General features: G+C 40.3%; 1 protein-coding gene across 1 annotated transcript in view; it reads right to left on the reverse strand.

The window, feature by feature from the left end:
* Positions 1 to 1,020: 1,020 nt before the first annotated feature.
* The window catches only part of LOC131249127 (uncharacterized), a 34,018-nt gene continuing 20,194 nt past the window's right edge, over positions 1,021 to 14,844 (reverse strand). Inside the window, exons 5-14 of the mRNA XM_058249697.1 lie at positions 12,498 to 12,548; positions 11,667 to 11,762; positions 11,481 to 11,557; positions 9,677 to 9,863; positions 8,455 to 8,529; positions 6,541 to 6,791; positions 6,207 to 6,276; positions 5,053 to 5,148; positions 4,739 to 4,817; positions 1,021 to 4,271 (exon numbers count right to left, since the gene is read on the reverse strand). Coding sequence (XP_058105680.1) covers positions 4,168 to 4,271; positions 4,739 to 4,817; positions 5,053 to 5,148; positions 6,207 to 6,276; positions 6,541 to 6,791; positions 8,455 to 8,529; positions 9,677 to 9,863; positions 11,481 to 11,557; positions 11,667 to 11,762; positions 12,498 to 12,548 — 1,086 coding nt within the window. The 3' untranslated portion in view covers positions 1,021 to 4,167. The remainder of the gene's footprint in view (positions 4,272 to 4,738; positions 4,818 to 5,052; positions 5,149 to 6,206; positions 6,277 to 6,540; positions 6,792 to 8,454; positions 8,530 to 9,676; positions 9,864 to 11,480; positions 11,558 to 11,666; positions 11,763 to 12,497; positions 12,549 to 14,844) is intronic.

A 14,844-nucleotide genomic window follows, 5' to 3' on the forward strand; every position in this document is an offset into this window, starting at 1 on the left:
GTTATTGTATTATTCTTAATCTAGATAACAAGAGTCATGATCTCAAATACATAGTTACAATTAACTAAAACGAGATGACATTCAGGCGCCTACCAAACAGGCCCTAATAATTTCTGTGAATGTTCATCCATTCAACAAGTACTCAAATCAAGATCCATGTTTCCCAAATGTACACGGTAGGTCGTCATGATTTAGAATCTCTAGGCACTTTCGACATGGAGTTCAAAAGGGAACAGAAATTGCGACCCACCATTAATGAATGGGTAGTATCAATTCATACACAATCAACCATGTGCCGATTATGACACATGATCTGTTTCTCCAAAATCATTTCACAATAAATATCAGCATCAAACTTCAAACTAATTGAACCGTTAGTGTTTTACTGTTCATAACATGGATGGCAGCATTGGTATAAAATGGAACAACATGGGAGCATGAGGCGCATGGTAGTGACTTACGGCAACAGAAAATGGCAATGAGAATCAGACAGCTACTGGTTTTAAGCCCAACATCCATTGCTTATCTATAAAAAAATCATTCTCTACTAATCTTTACCACTACCTTTCAAGTAGTGAAAATGCTGAAGCATTTTGGAAGACAAGGCGGCTTACTGTGCGTGAAGTGTCACAGGTGTGTTGGAACCAACCACTCATTGGTGCAGCAAACCACCACACATATAGGCCCAAAAATCAAAGGTCCACTCATCAGGTTGGCTACACGTGTGTGCTCAATAAAGGCATTGATATCATTTTCTTTTTTTTAAACCATCCACTCTTTCAGACGTGGCCCACCTGAAGAGTGGACCAGCCTGATTTTGGGGTCAATGCTGACAAATGGCTGGGATCTTGCACATGTGCCCCAAATTGCCCTAGCAAATCGCAAAAGTAATATGGTAAATGATCATAAAGCAAGAATACCTCTTGAGCAAGAAACGTTCATCTAAATGTGAGCACTGTCTTCAGTAACATGCAGGTACATGTATGCATGCACATGCACCGACAATCAGAGAAAGCTACATTTCAAGTGATATTTCTTCAATGACAAAATGTTGAAATGTGAACAGTATTGCAAAGTATGAAGGCATGATCTGATCATCAACTTGTTTTATAAGTTGCTAAATAAAGAAACATAATGTACTGCAATTGCAGAGTCACCACACCTTAAAATTGCAGTTGGATTTGCAGAGAAAGGCATGGATGCCTGAAATGAAGTCCGGATCTTGATAAAAATCTCCATGCCACAAAAGCTTCTGCCTGGTGTCTTGAACTTGCATGTATTCAACTTAGTGGTTCCGTGTCTAGTTGCAGTCTCTGCTAAATAGAACCCAGTTACAGTATCAGTATTCAAACTCGCAACAGTTCATTGTGGACAAACTCCACAGCTTTTTGTCATCAGACAGTAAGGGCCGAACCTTGGGTTTGCATCCACCTGAATCCAACTGACCTAACCTGAGTTCATGTCGGGTTGGGCCAGGCTGTCAGGATCCTCAGGTTTGGTTAGGTTGGAAAACTCCAATCTGATTTGAAATTAGGTTGGGTTCCAATTGAGCAAATTCAGGTCAGGTTGGGAATAATGCATGTATTCGGGTCTGGTTGGGTCAGGTCAGTTTAGGGTTGAGTATAGAGGAATTAGGGTTGGGAACCTGGGGTTGGAATTCGGGTTGGGTTGGTTTGCAGGTTGGGTCATCTTGAAGTTGGGTCAGTTTAGGGTTGAGTATAGAGGAATTAGGGTTGGGAACCTGGGGTTGGAATTCGGGTTGGGTGGTTTGCAGGTACGGTCATCTTGAAGTTGGGTCAGGCTCAGGTTAACCCTCAACCAACCTGACCCACCAAAGTTGCACCCCTTTCAAATTGAAGGACATGATTCCACCATTGCTGCCAGTCAAAATCAAGAACATTCTGCTTCGCAATCCTTAATCGGTCCACCCTTTCGTATTTGAATATGGAGGAATTACATGATCCTCATCCTGCGAATGTGGCGTCATTGGGCCATGAGTTTCCTAAAATGAGCACATGGCAGTGGCTTGCAAATAGAAGATTGATAACAAAGTACACAATTGTCCACATTCAATGGAAAAAAAAAAAAAGCCAAAGATTGGATGGCCAAGACCTACTCTTGGAAATTTTACGGCATGGTTCCTTGATGGGGAAACATCAATCAATGGCTAGATCGAAACGTCGTCACTTAGTACAGAGTACAGATGAAGGACAAAGAATACTATACATTTTTTTAATAGAGGTAACTGAAAATTTATTAAAAGCGCGCCAAAAGGCGGAAAAGAGTACATGAGGAAGCCAAAGAAAATCAGATGGAGGCATCAATAGGCGAAGCTGATTTAACATATATGACTCAATTAGTGACATCAGCTTCGACTGAATGAATGACTTCCGCAACAGAAATATCCTTGTATTGAAAACACTGACTATTGCGGGCCCTCCAAATATGCCAAAATATGCCCATTGCTACAAGACGCCAAAGAACTTTTCTATCTTTGGTCACTGCACCTCCATGCCAAACCCATAAGAGCTGATGGACTGACTCAAGCATCACCCAGGACATGTGGAAAAGGTTGAGGAAGTACTCCCAGACTTTAAAGGCACAATGGCAATGAATGAATAGATGATCTATTGATTCCGCATCCGTCATGCACATCAAGCAAAAATTAGGAAGAACAAGGCATTTCCTTTGCAGGTTGTCTATAGTTAAAACTCTTTTCCTTCCCACGAGCCAAACAAATGCAGCAATTATGGGAGGGGCTCCATAGCGCTACTGAAGGAAGGAGAAGGAGGAAGGCGATGACAAGTTGGAGATCAAACTATAGAATGAGCGCACTGAGAAAGACACAGAGCTATGAATTTTCCAAACCATTGAATTGTCATCTTGGTATGAGGGAGCATATGGTTTCAGAAAATTTAACAAACCGAGGAGCTCATCGAATTCGCTGTCTGATAAATTCCACCGGCAAGGGGAGACCAGACACCTGTCCCTCCCATAAAGTAGCAGTGATCCACTGTAACGAGTTGGTCCGGAGCATGAAAAGCCAATCTTGGAAAGAGGTCCTGCAACAACCTATCCCCACACCAAATGTCTATCCAAAACTGAATATGGTTCCCTTTTCCAAGGGAAAAAGGAGATTCCTTTGCGAAAAAATGATTCAGTAGACGTGATCGCTTTCCAAAAGTTTGAGGCACGATAAAGAGGAGATGTTTTCGTGATCCATCCATCCTTTTGAACACCATATTCGGAAACGAGGATCTCCCTCCATAACTTGCCTGCTTCAGTTCCAAATCACCAATGCCATTTCCAAGGAGAGTAGTATTCATATGATGTAACTGTTTTAGACTAGCACCACCTTCGTTGATTGGCTTGCAGACTTCGTCCCATTTGAGTAAATGAAATTTTCCGCTTTCCTTATTCCCTTTCCATAGGAAGTCTCTTCTCATTTTCTCAAGCTTATCTAAGTGGCCTTCGAACATTTGAAGAGGGATAAAAAATATAGCAGCATGTTGGAGAAAGTTGTTTTGATAAGAGTCAGCCTGCCTTCCAAGGAAAGATAGTTACATCTCCAGGTGGATAAAATTCTCTCGATTCTTTCAATAACTGTGTCCCAGAGATGCTTTGCCGGTTTACCAATACAAAGGGGTAAACCGAGTTAAACTGACGGGAAGGATCCTCTCTTGCACCCAAAATACCTTTGCTAAATGAGTAAGACCGTCTTTGTTGATATGGATTCCCAACATTTCGCTTTTGGAGGCACACTATACATTCTCTGACAGAAGATCATACATTTCATATTTGTTGGTCCTCATACAAATCATCCTGACATGCCCAGCAACTCCGACCTTGATCCAAAGTAAATTCCTATCAAGTAATGCCCATCTTCCATCCCACCTTAACCAGCAAATCAAATACAAGTAGTGTCTATCCTCCAGCCCATCTTAACCAGCAAATTGAACCACTTCTCCATCGAGTTATATACTCATAAACAGAAACCATCAATCTTTTTGCCATCATGATTCACCTGGATACAATGGTTTCCTACTGTTTTCCTACACCCTTGACAGTTCCGCCCCAAATGAATTTCTCCCTTTTAAGCTAGTAATCTTCTGCAGAGCCAAACATCCAACTAGTCAAGCTGCCGAATTATGGTAAACGATCTAACGGTCAGGAACAGCGGTTGTAGTTAAGAGGGTGAGTGGATTCAGATGAATATTTGGATCTCTGTTGCAATTTGCGGAGTACTTTTGGACCCAGAGTGGTTATATCTCCTGAATACAGAAATGACAGGACAGCAACATCAGTACCAGTCCCATATGTTTGATGGCATGAAATTCAGGAACTTGGCTTTTCTGTTCGAGAATCTTTGCGCTGTGAGAAGTACATTAACATAGACTTTTTATAAATCCCACACAAACCAGAACATGTGCCTAAAAGGCCAACCTGGCATATGTGGGTGTCAAGGGGCACCACCATGTCGAGCACCTACGATGGGAATTGGCTGATCCATTCATCCAGTGGTGCAAATATGTACTTTGAATGTGATTCCCACCTGATGAGTTGATCAGATTGAATTTTGGGCCAGGACTTCTACATGATGGGACCACATGATGCACAACTTGGATGCCCCACACATATGCAAGGTTGACACTTGCATTGACATGCACTGTTATGCATGGAGAGTTGATGCTTAGAAATCTCTACTAACATATACAGTCTAAACATGATACTCAAATACCTGCACCTAGTGTCAAGACAAGCATTTCTCGATCACTCTCCTTGGATATCTCGAGCACCAGCTTGTCTACCACGTCCCCCTAACAACGTATGTGATTGGCAAACATATGAGACACTAAAATATTCAAACATGTAAATGGATATAGAAATGACCTATTATACAATTAGTACAAAAATGGATGCTTAAACGCTTTGCAAATTCTTATATCCATTGAGTTTCAATAGGCTCAGTAGTTTACGTATCACTGGGGATGTGGTTCGGTCTATGAAATTTGAGAATATGATGCTTGGAAGATGAGAAAATTATTTTTATACCAGTCTAGGGATGTATTCTGATGACAGGCCACTGATACAAGTCGCCAGGTCTCTTCCATTAACATTCCAAACATTTGTTTCTCTAGCAGCATAAATCTGGAATCGCAATGCAAACAAATGTTAGTGAACCAGTACCTACTAGAAAATGGAAAAGAGGTTATGATGCAGGATCATCCAACCATCCAATGGGAGACCAAGAGTGGTCCCATTACTGCTTGATCGAAAATCAGGCCATTGGATTGGAGAATGGGCCCAGATCAGGCCCATCCAAGGGACCAAAATACAGAACAGGCTTTTTCCAGCCACCCAAACTGAAGATATGTACTATTCAACATCCGTATTGAAGATCTGGACCATATTGAAGATCCAGATTGACCTGATCAACCATCTGGATCAGAGCAAGGTTCCTAATGGTAATATTGGACCAATTCAAGCCCTGGATGACCTATCTGGACTAGTCAGTTGTCCAGTTGAACTGTGGTGCCAAAGATCCAATCAGATGGCTTTACCGGTTGGACTATTGGTCTCACTAGTCCAACCATAGAGCTTTATAAGGCCTATATGCAAACCGTAAGACCCTTTTGATTTGTACAAATTGTACAGTCCAATAGATCATACGTTCCAGTCTATAGAATTCCAGAAAGATTATTTTAGTTTCCTTATTTAAATACACTTTGAAGGTGAGATTGAGTAGAGATAGGCAGGTGATGTGTGGATGAATAGGAAACAAGCATAGAGCATTCTAGATTTTTTTTAAAGATTATTCTAGGTGGGATCTTGCGCCGCAATAAATGGGATACAAGCATACATTTGAGACAATGAATAAATGATTGATCATCTGAATGATTGAACAAAGTTATTTTCTTTTAGTTTCTCACGAAACGATTTTAGCCTAGGAGGGCAATTCTTCCAGCATCTAATGTTGTGGTTCCTCTGGCATGATGTTTTCCTTTCCAAAACTACCTTTTGGATTCCACCAGGCCCTTAGCATGATTCCACATATTTATCAATCTTCCTGTTACTTTATTTTCTTTTCTACTGCCAGGGGATCAATGTGAGGCAGTCTTGTTTGTTTTGATCTTCTAATTGGTAAATAATCTATCCTTGTTCAATTCTTCGAAGTAGTGGTAAATCAGGTAAGGGCCTCGAAGTACCTCTGTAACTATTACGTGATCTGCATCACCAAAGGCAGCAGCAAAATCCTTCATCAATGCTACTAGACGGCTGCAAAATACATCAGTTAGAAATAAAGCAGATTAGGACAAATTATTTTCATCATGATAATGCAGAGTTCTGCTGCAACCAAGGTTTGAAGTATTGTCTGAAAAGTATTGCCCATGAACGATGCAGGTGCATCGGCTCCATATTGGCCTGAAACAGTGGCGATACGTAATGGTGTTGGTGGTGGACGATACATTACATAACACAACCATTTCAAACCTTGGCTGCAACCACAGTTTTGGGATAGCACAACTAGCTTGCAAGGACCTGAAAGTATGGGGTTGAAAGACCACCCATAAAGCCTGGAATGGAAATTTTTGCCGGGCTGCTTGAAGAACTGCACGAATCTCTGTTGGATGGTGAGCATAGTCATCATATATGTGGCATCCATGAATCTTACCAATCTTCTCAAATCTTCTAGAAACACCAATGAATTTTTTCAAGTGTAACCTTGTGCGGTTGATCATTTCATAAGTTAGATTATTGTCACCAACTAGAGCTGCAACTGTAGCAATAACCTGCAACATGGAATCAGAAGTCGAAGGGTAATAAGAAAGTAGTCATTGAAGTTGATGTGGCTCAAGGTTAAATGATCAATATTAGCATGCAGATTTCACTATTTATTTCAAGGATAAAGCACATTGAAATGTACAGATGCATTCATGTGAGGCACATCTCCTCGGGATGAGAGGCATCAAATTGGAAGACTGACTGCTAGAGGCACATTTCCCAAGCTCCATGTAACGTCAATATGTGCCAGAGCATACCACCATCGCAGGGTATGGATCTTTCTGTACCTAAGCTTGTCTGAGAACTAGGATCCTTGCGAAGGGAGAAGCCTAGAAGATTCATGTACAGGGCTACCAGTTTCACACGTCTCCACCAGTTCTATGCGTTGATGTGACTTGCAGATGTGCTAGGATCAAGAGTCGGCTGATAGTAAACTACTAATAATTTTAACTAGGACAACCTGGGCATGTTCATGACATGAACATTTTTATAGCTGGCCCTTGACCAACAGGGTCACTTCTAAGGAAAGTTCGTAGGAGGCTTAGGTAGAGGAATGTAGAATGCTAGAAATAGAGTGATGAATGTACATGGGGATACATTTGGCTGGCTTTTTTTTTTTTTGAAAGATACTGATTTATTCAAGGCCAAAAAGCCAAAACAAATGGAAAAAAGAGAAAAGGAAAAGAAATACAATAGAAACTACCAGAAATGGAAAATTACAACAGCCATTAAGGCAACCAATCCCTCGAACATAAGTTAACCCTACAAACAACACCAGAAGTTGAGTTGCTTATATTTCCGAAGCAGCATTTATTCCTTTCCGCCCACACACACCAAAGAATAGCCACCAGCATGAGGCAGCACTTGGATCTCTTCTAAAAGAATCAAATGGGGACCCATTTGGCTGACTTAGTGAAAAATGGGAATTCCAAGGCAATCAAATTCCTTTGAACGAAGATTTCATCCTAAGACCTTAGCTAGGATGCAAAATAATTGGGTAAAATAGCCAATTTTTCTCTCAGTCGAAAATTTCCATCTTTATCTGTTACTTGAGATAATTCCTTCATTTACTCAAGTCTTCCACAAAAATTACTTCTTTGTAACAAAAGAAAATCATAATAAAGATATGATCTTTATAACTTATAATCACTAATACATAACTAAAATCTTTTTTGTTTCCTTAAACTGATGAATCCCAGAATACATGAGACTTGATACCAGCTGTGCTTTGTACATAGTGGTCAGTTTTAGAGTAGATTGCTTGATCATATTCAAGGTTCTGCTCCAGGCAACAAGTTTTTCCATCTTCTCTGGCAATGGCTTCCCATTTGTGGTTTAAAGTTTGAAGATTTCTTATCCAAACAAGTTTTCATCCACAAAAGAAAAATTGCTCTTCCTCTGTAACAGGTTTAATCGGTTTCATGAGAGAGAGAGAGAGAGAGAGAGAGAGAGAACCATGGACCTAATAATTTCTGTGCAAAGATTAGATCGAGTGAAGATGAAGATGGCTGCAATAATTAGATGTAAATATGTTGAAATCATGTAGTGTCTTCCTCTGACACACTGATACAATTACACATTTGCAAGCTTCAAGTTGTGTCAATATGTTTTAGTCAAAACACCTACAATGCAAAACAGAAACGTAGAAGTTGGGATAATGACCCCACTCACCGCTAATGAGTTGAGAACATTATGAACTCCTGGTAGTTGGAGGCTGATGACAGCCACTGGACTTCCCCTGTGACACTGGCAGGCAATAATTACTTCAGAATTGTTAATTCTATAATAGATGCTTTATACACTGAACATGCAAGCCATGCACATTATGTTATAATACCACCACAAATTTTTTTTATTGAAAGGTGAATACACACACACTACATAGGCTCTCGAACCCATGACCTCAGAGTTGAAACACAATGTCTAACACTAAACCATGAATAGAGACCCAAAACAGAACTGGGAATAAATGTGTTGTGTCAATCTTTTCTCTTTTAACAAGTTTAGTTCTTTAAAGCAGGGGGGAAAAAAAAAACCTGGTTGCATAAATCAATATTCAAAGTTCAAGCCTGAGAGGTCGTGACGAAACACATTCAAACATTATATCCAGCTGTTAACATCCTTTTGTCAAAGTATATTCCTCTTTTAGTGTGAGAAGCTGAAAATATACTGATTAGTTTGAATAATTCTATTAAGGGTCTCTTTGGATAGGGGAAAGAAAAGAAAAGAAAATGAATGAGTTTTCACGATGGGACGTTTCATTATGTTTGGATAGCAAAGGAAACATTGGATTTCAAAAAGCAATCATAACCCAAACACCATATTCAATCATGCAGAATATTAAAGGTGACAATTATGAGAGCTTTATTTCACTTTTAACTTCTCATCCAAACAAGACCCTCATAATGGAATAAATGGGAATCCATGCTCATGGAAAATCTTGGGAAACCATCCTTGGATAATCATTAAAGTTTTCTTTTCTTTTCCCCACTATCCAAACAGGCCGAGGCCGTTGGAATAATTTTCAGCAGTAAGCTATAATTGAACCTGAGACCTCAAGGTTGTGACCATGAATGAGTGTTATCCTGAGCTACAGGCTCAACCACAAAGAATCGAGATCTTGTTCTCATCTTATCATTGTACACATCATTTGTTTTATATTGCTTTCATCATTGCTACAATCTTTATTTGCATAAATGCTACACAAATTCAAAAAGAGTTCGTTTTCTGGCTGCTGATGTTTTCCTACAATTTGCTTCTTACATGTGTGCATGCCTGTGCGTACACATGTAAATGACCCCCTTCTCAATGAAAACTGTAAAGACAAGACTTCCGAACCATCTATGGGAAAGTGGAAAGTTGAATTTGTAGTGACAGACAGAAGGGAGCTCACCAATACATAATCAGTACCGCCTTGCAAATTTGTAACAATTGAGGTTGCACGCCAGTCATTTTGAGTCGAAGTCCCATAAGTTGTTATTTTGTACCCAGTAGTGGACGTTTTAGAACGAGGCATCAATGGCCCATTGTTGGATACATTTCCATTCTTTGAGTGAGTTAGCAAACTATATGCTCCTGCACTGGAACGCACCTTCCAATTAGTCGTTGCATTAGAAACTAAGAAGAGGGCTTCATTAAGCCTCTCAAATGTGTATAGGGCATCTCATGTACACACCACACGTGTGCCACCACATAGGTACAAGAGCCAATCTGTCAAAGGTACCAGTACCTAGGTGCCAGGCTGAAGAATCAGGTCAGTACACTAGATAGGCAGGTCATAGGTTATGAAACAAATATTCGGCTGAGAAAAACTTGGCTGAGGTTGTCCAGCCTGTCAACAGTTTCTAATACTATGGCCCACCTGCTGACTAGACCAGATTTATATTTGGGGGACAACATATAAATGGTCTGGCTAACTTGATGGATGGATTGGATAGTCAACCTCTACGGTGACACTGTCATCTGCAGTGGTAGGGTTGTCAAAGGGCTTGGCCTGAGTTGGCTTTGGCCTGGATTTTGAACTGTTTGGGCCGGCCCTATTCAAAATTTTGATTTTGCCTGGCCCGAGCCTGGCCCATTGATAGCCCTATGCAGTGAGGTATATATGGTTTGCCTTGCGCACACGTTGGGGCCGGCTTAGCAAAGCTCCTGAGATGATAGATGCTATGTTCATGAATAGATTCAAAGTTATTTAATCAAAGTTATTTAATCTGGTCCTACATCTAAATTACAGGCAGTGCATGAAAGATGCAGCTTCCATATTATCCCAGGCTTTGAATTTTAACCTAATCACGGGTTTTAGAAGGCATGGAGCCCAAGGAATAACACCGTGATGGAACTCTACAGTACAAAACTCTGGAGTCTTGATTCCCACAGATGACAGGACAATGCAGGACTTAATAATGCAACTACAGCAACCAAAATGTAAGTTCTCCATACTGGGGTGAAAAAATATGAATTTTCTTATGGAGTTCTAAGCATTGAATCTTATGTGCAGATTCCATCAAAATTACGTTCAATACATGCTTGTTAGAGTAACATGCAAGCTTGTAATGCAGTTTACTCAGACAATTCAAGGCCATTCGAGATTAAAATTTCTTCGAAGGCAAATCACAATATGACCATCTCATTATCAAACATATCCTAGAGAAGCATGATCGTGGCTCGTAATGGCCTTCGAATGCACCCTTGTGTTTGAGGCCTGGACGGCGTCTTGATCCAAACGGAAGAATATCATGTGCACTTCAATGCACTTTGCTAACCCCCATCTCATCTTCCACTCGACAAAATAGGTGCTAAAATGCCGACTCAGAAAAAACCAATCGGATTGGCTTTCGCTGAGTTGACTAAAAAAGCAGGCTTAAACATCCTTTCAGAAACTCTCCTTTGAGTAAGTGTGTCGAAACATTCACTAAGTGTATGATTGGAAGTTCCTGGGCTGCTGCTGCCAGCAGAATGTTTTTCCATCAAAGCACTTCGTTTGTTTCAAGTAAGCAATTAAATTGAAGGAAATATTATTTCAGGGGCAGAAACGGGTAAAAATGATAACCCGCCAATTCCATTTCATTTTCACACATGCTCAGTTCAAAAGGAAGTCACTCCACCGAAGCACCTATGGCTAACCAAAAGTCAATTTGGGGTACTCTTAACGCTACCCAACGTGATGAAGTTTGCTATAGAGACCAAGAAATGTATACCTATCTCCACATAAAATGAGATGTCCGTGCACCCTGATTTGTTGCAGAAACTTCCTGAATATGTTTCTGACTGCCTCCTAATCAGTGTAAAAAATTTATTAAAAAAAAAGAAGAAAGATATTCTTTTAGTGGTTTCAGCATCAATAACGTGATACAGTCCATATGGAAAATCCATCAATAACAAACCTCATCTGGAAAGACATCAACATGTTCCCACTCTACATTAGTTACTACGGCAACATAAGGTGACAATCCAAGGAAACAACCATCATACTCATCAGCCTGCCATGCAAGGAACATAAGTATAACTGCAGCAACATGTTTGCCTGCTGTGGAAGGAATATTAACAATCACCAAAACGTAATGAATAAGAATGACACTTCTTCAGAGGAGAGAGATTGGACAAAACAGTTTCTTGACTTGTTAGCAAGTAATTGTTCGAATTTATCTAGCTGTTCTTGTCTACAATAGAAGGAGAACAAGTCCTTTACAGATATGAGAATAAGACTGGCCATATAACTACAAGAGGTTATATACACCTGCAGGCCACGCACACTTACGAATATGGCCACCAGCAGCAATATCAGGTCAGTGCATCAAGTAAGCCCCACCAACTAGATGACCTTGCCAAATAATCAGCCAGTTCATTCAACAGGTGGGCCATGTGTCTGTTAAATGTGGGCCTTTGGCAACTTTTTTGAATCATCCATTGCTTCTGTAAATGTAGCAATAGCCTGAATTCTGTGCCACTTCATAAAAAATGCAGGCCCACCTGATGCATGGCTGAGATGTCCCACAAATGTGCCAGCTTACCAGGTGCGTGCATGTGGCTCACAGAGGTGCGTGTGGGCTATGGAAAACTCATGAAAACAAAAGCAGGGTTTTCAAAAAAGATTCTTCCTCAGACTAATGTAGACAAAAAAAAGTTCAGCAATAAAATCTGCTTCCTAGAAAGTCAACTCCATGTAAACCAGATGATAGAATCCTTCCGAAAAGAAAATCAGATGAGAGACATACCTCTAATACAAAATTGTTACCAAACCCTGAGATAACATTTCCTCCTTGAAACTGAAAGAAATAAATGCTTTGATCATTCACAAGTTGCCAGGATAGACTTAAAAAAGTTAATTATGCAGAGGGTAGGTCCTTGAATTGAAAATTTAGAGGCATTGACAAACAAGAAACCATGAAGCAATATGATCAAAATGGTTGACAGTCACTACCGAAATTGATGTTTATAACAAGTGCTGCAAGTATTTTCAATATCATTAAAACACTTGTACTACAGTTATGAACATAAACTTCATTATCCATATGCTACAAGACAAACAACTGAACACAGGAAGTACTGGATCACCTAAAGAGAAGTATAGAACCATTGAGTGATCGCTACCTTTCTGTTGAAGCTTATCTGCCCTTTTCTGTTAAATATTCAGCAAGGTCATGGGTTATGGGTGCCACGCCTTATATTTATTTAAATTTTCATTTCGAAAGAAAATATGCATATTTTTATGGACATCCATTCACACAACCAAAAAGTGATTCCAGCTGAATCCTTGCGCACCCTGGAGCGACCTCTCTTGAGCCTAATCATCTGGCTCCTGAACATCAGGCAGCTCCCCAATCGAATCTTCAGCTCCAGCGTGGCTCCATTTGCTCTTTCTGGAGAGTTGCTGTCCCTTTAAAATTAAGAGCATTTATGCGGACGGCATGCTTGGGGAAAATCCTGACAGTGGACAATTTGAAAAGGAGGGACATGACGATGGCCAACAGATGTGTCATGTACTATTTAGATAAAGAATCAGCGAACCATTAGTTCATTTCCTGCCCCATCGCATGGGACATTTGGTCCAGGTGTTGCAGAAATTTGGGCTGAATTGGGAAATGCCTGTCTGATGTAGTACAAACCTCTTAATATGACGACTGACACCCTCCACTGACTTGGCACCAAAAGAGGACTGTTATAGCATAAGAGGATTAAAGAATAATAGTTGGAGGTAGTAAAGGATGGGTGGAATGAAGGGCTAAAAGGGGTGACAAGGGCAGATTTATGGAAAAGCTTTAGAACTTGAAAATTAAGGGTTGAAGGTCTGATTAGTAACATATGAGAAGTATAGCTGAGAAATGAAAATTGGTTAGTCAAAATATACTACGAAAAATTTCCCAATGATACAACACTGCATCATACCCTGCATGAATGTGTTGGGGGCATTGATAAGTACAAAGGGCATGACTAACCCCCTCATATATTCCATCCTTGATCTTGAAGGCTGCTTTCCATTCATCTCCCGAGTGGATACGTATTTGATGGTATCCGCTTCTCAAATCGATCTTTTGAGAAAATCACTACTCTTGCCATCATGTCCAGAATATCGTCCAAGTCTTGGTATCAGAAACCGATAGTTGACAGTTATTTTGTTGATAGCTCTACTATCCACACACATGCTCCACGTCTCGTCCTTCTTAAGAGTGAATAGAGTAGGAACTCCACAAGAACTCCACAATGGCTTAGCCTCTCCCAAATGAACCCTTTGCAAGTAGTTCATCCACCTACCTCTCGAGCTTGGCATGCTCTGTCAAATTCATGCAATGGGAAGGCAAATTGGGCGTGGTTACACTTGAACCAAATCGATAGCATGTTGTATATCAGACATGGGAGGGAGCTCATTGGGCAACTCTTCGTGTACTAAGTCAGCAAAATAAAAACGGATGTTCTTGACTTCCGATGGGCATTCCTTCTATTTTTCCTTTGATTTGGGCAGTTCACATGTCACAAAAGCAAAAGACTATACCATTGTCCTTGCTTTCCTCCATGAATTCATGATAGTGAGACCATTTGCTAGTTGTTCTTCTTCCGATTGCTTAAGAGGTGGAAGATCCTTAATGGGTACGAGGATTTCTTGCACCCATTATGCACCAGTGTAGATTTCCCGTACCAATCATGTTGTACCTACGATATTAAAAATAATAATAATAATAAATAAATAAATAAACAAAGCCAAGTCTCCCAAGCAAACTATGGCCAACTTTTATAGGTAAAACATCACACCAAACAGATTTTTCAAAGTCCTTACTGATCAAGCAAGTAACCAAGCAGTGGTGATTTAACATAATAGAAGTATCATTTACCCATGCTACCCGGTATGCTCATGGGTGCTTCTCTTTTTCCAATCCAAGCATCTCAACAAGCTCCAGAGGTGCCACATTCATACTGCTGTCCCCCGTCGATAATCATGATGCAAAGTCTTCCCTTCTATGAAACCCATGTGTGAAAGATGTTGGTACGCCGCCAATCTTCCCCTTCTGATTTTGTAGTTAATAAGGTTCACATCACAAGGCTAAGGCCCTCATGCATGCCTCCACA

The sequence above is a fragment of the Magnolia sinica genome, chromosome 6 (genome assembly GCF_029962835.1).
Source record: "Magnolia sinica isolate HGM2019 chromosome 6, MsV1, whole genome shotgun sequence".
Taxonomy (NCBI): domain Eukaryota; kingdom Viridiplantae; phylum Streptophyta; class Magnoliopsida; order Magnoliales; family Magnoliaceae; genus Magnolia; species Magnolia sinica.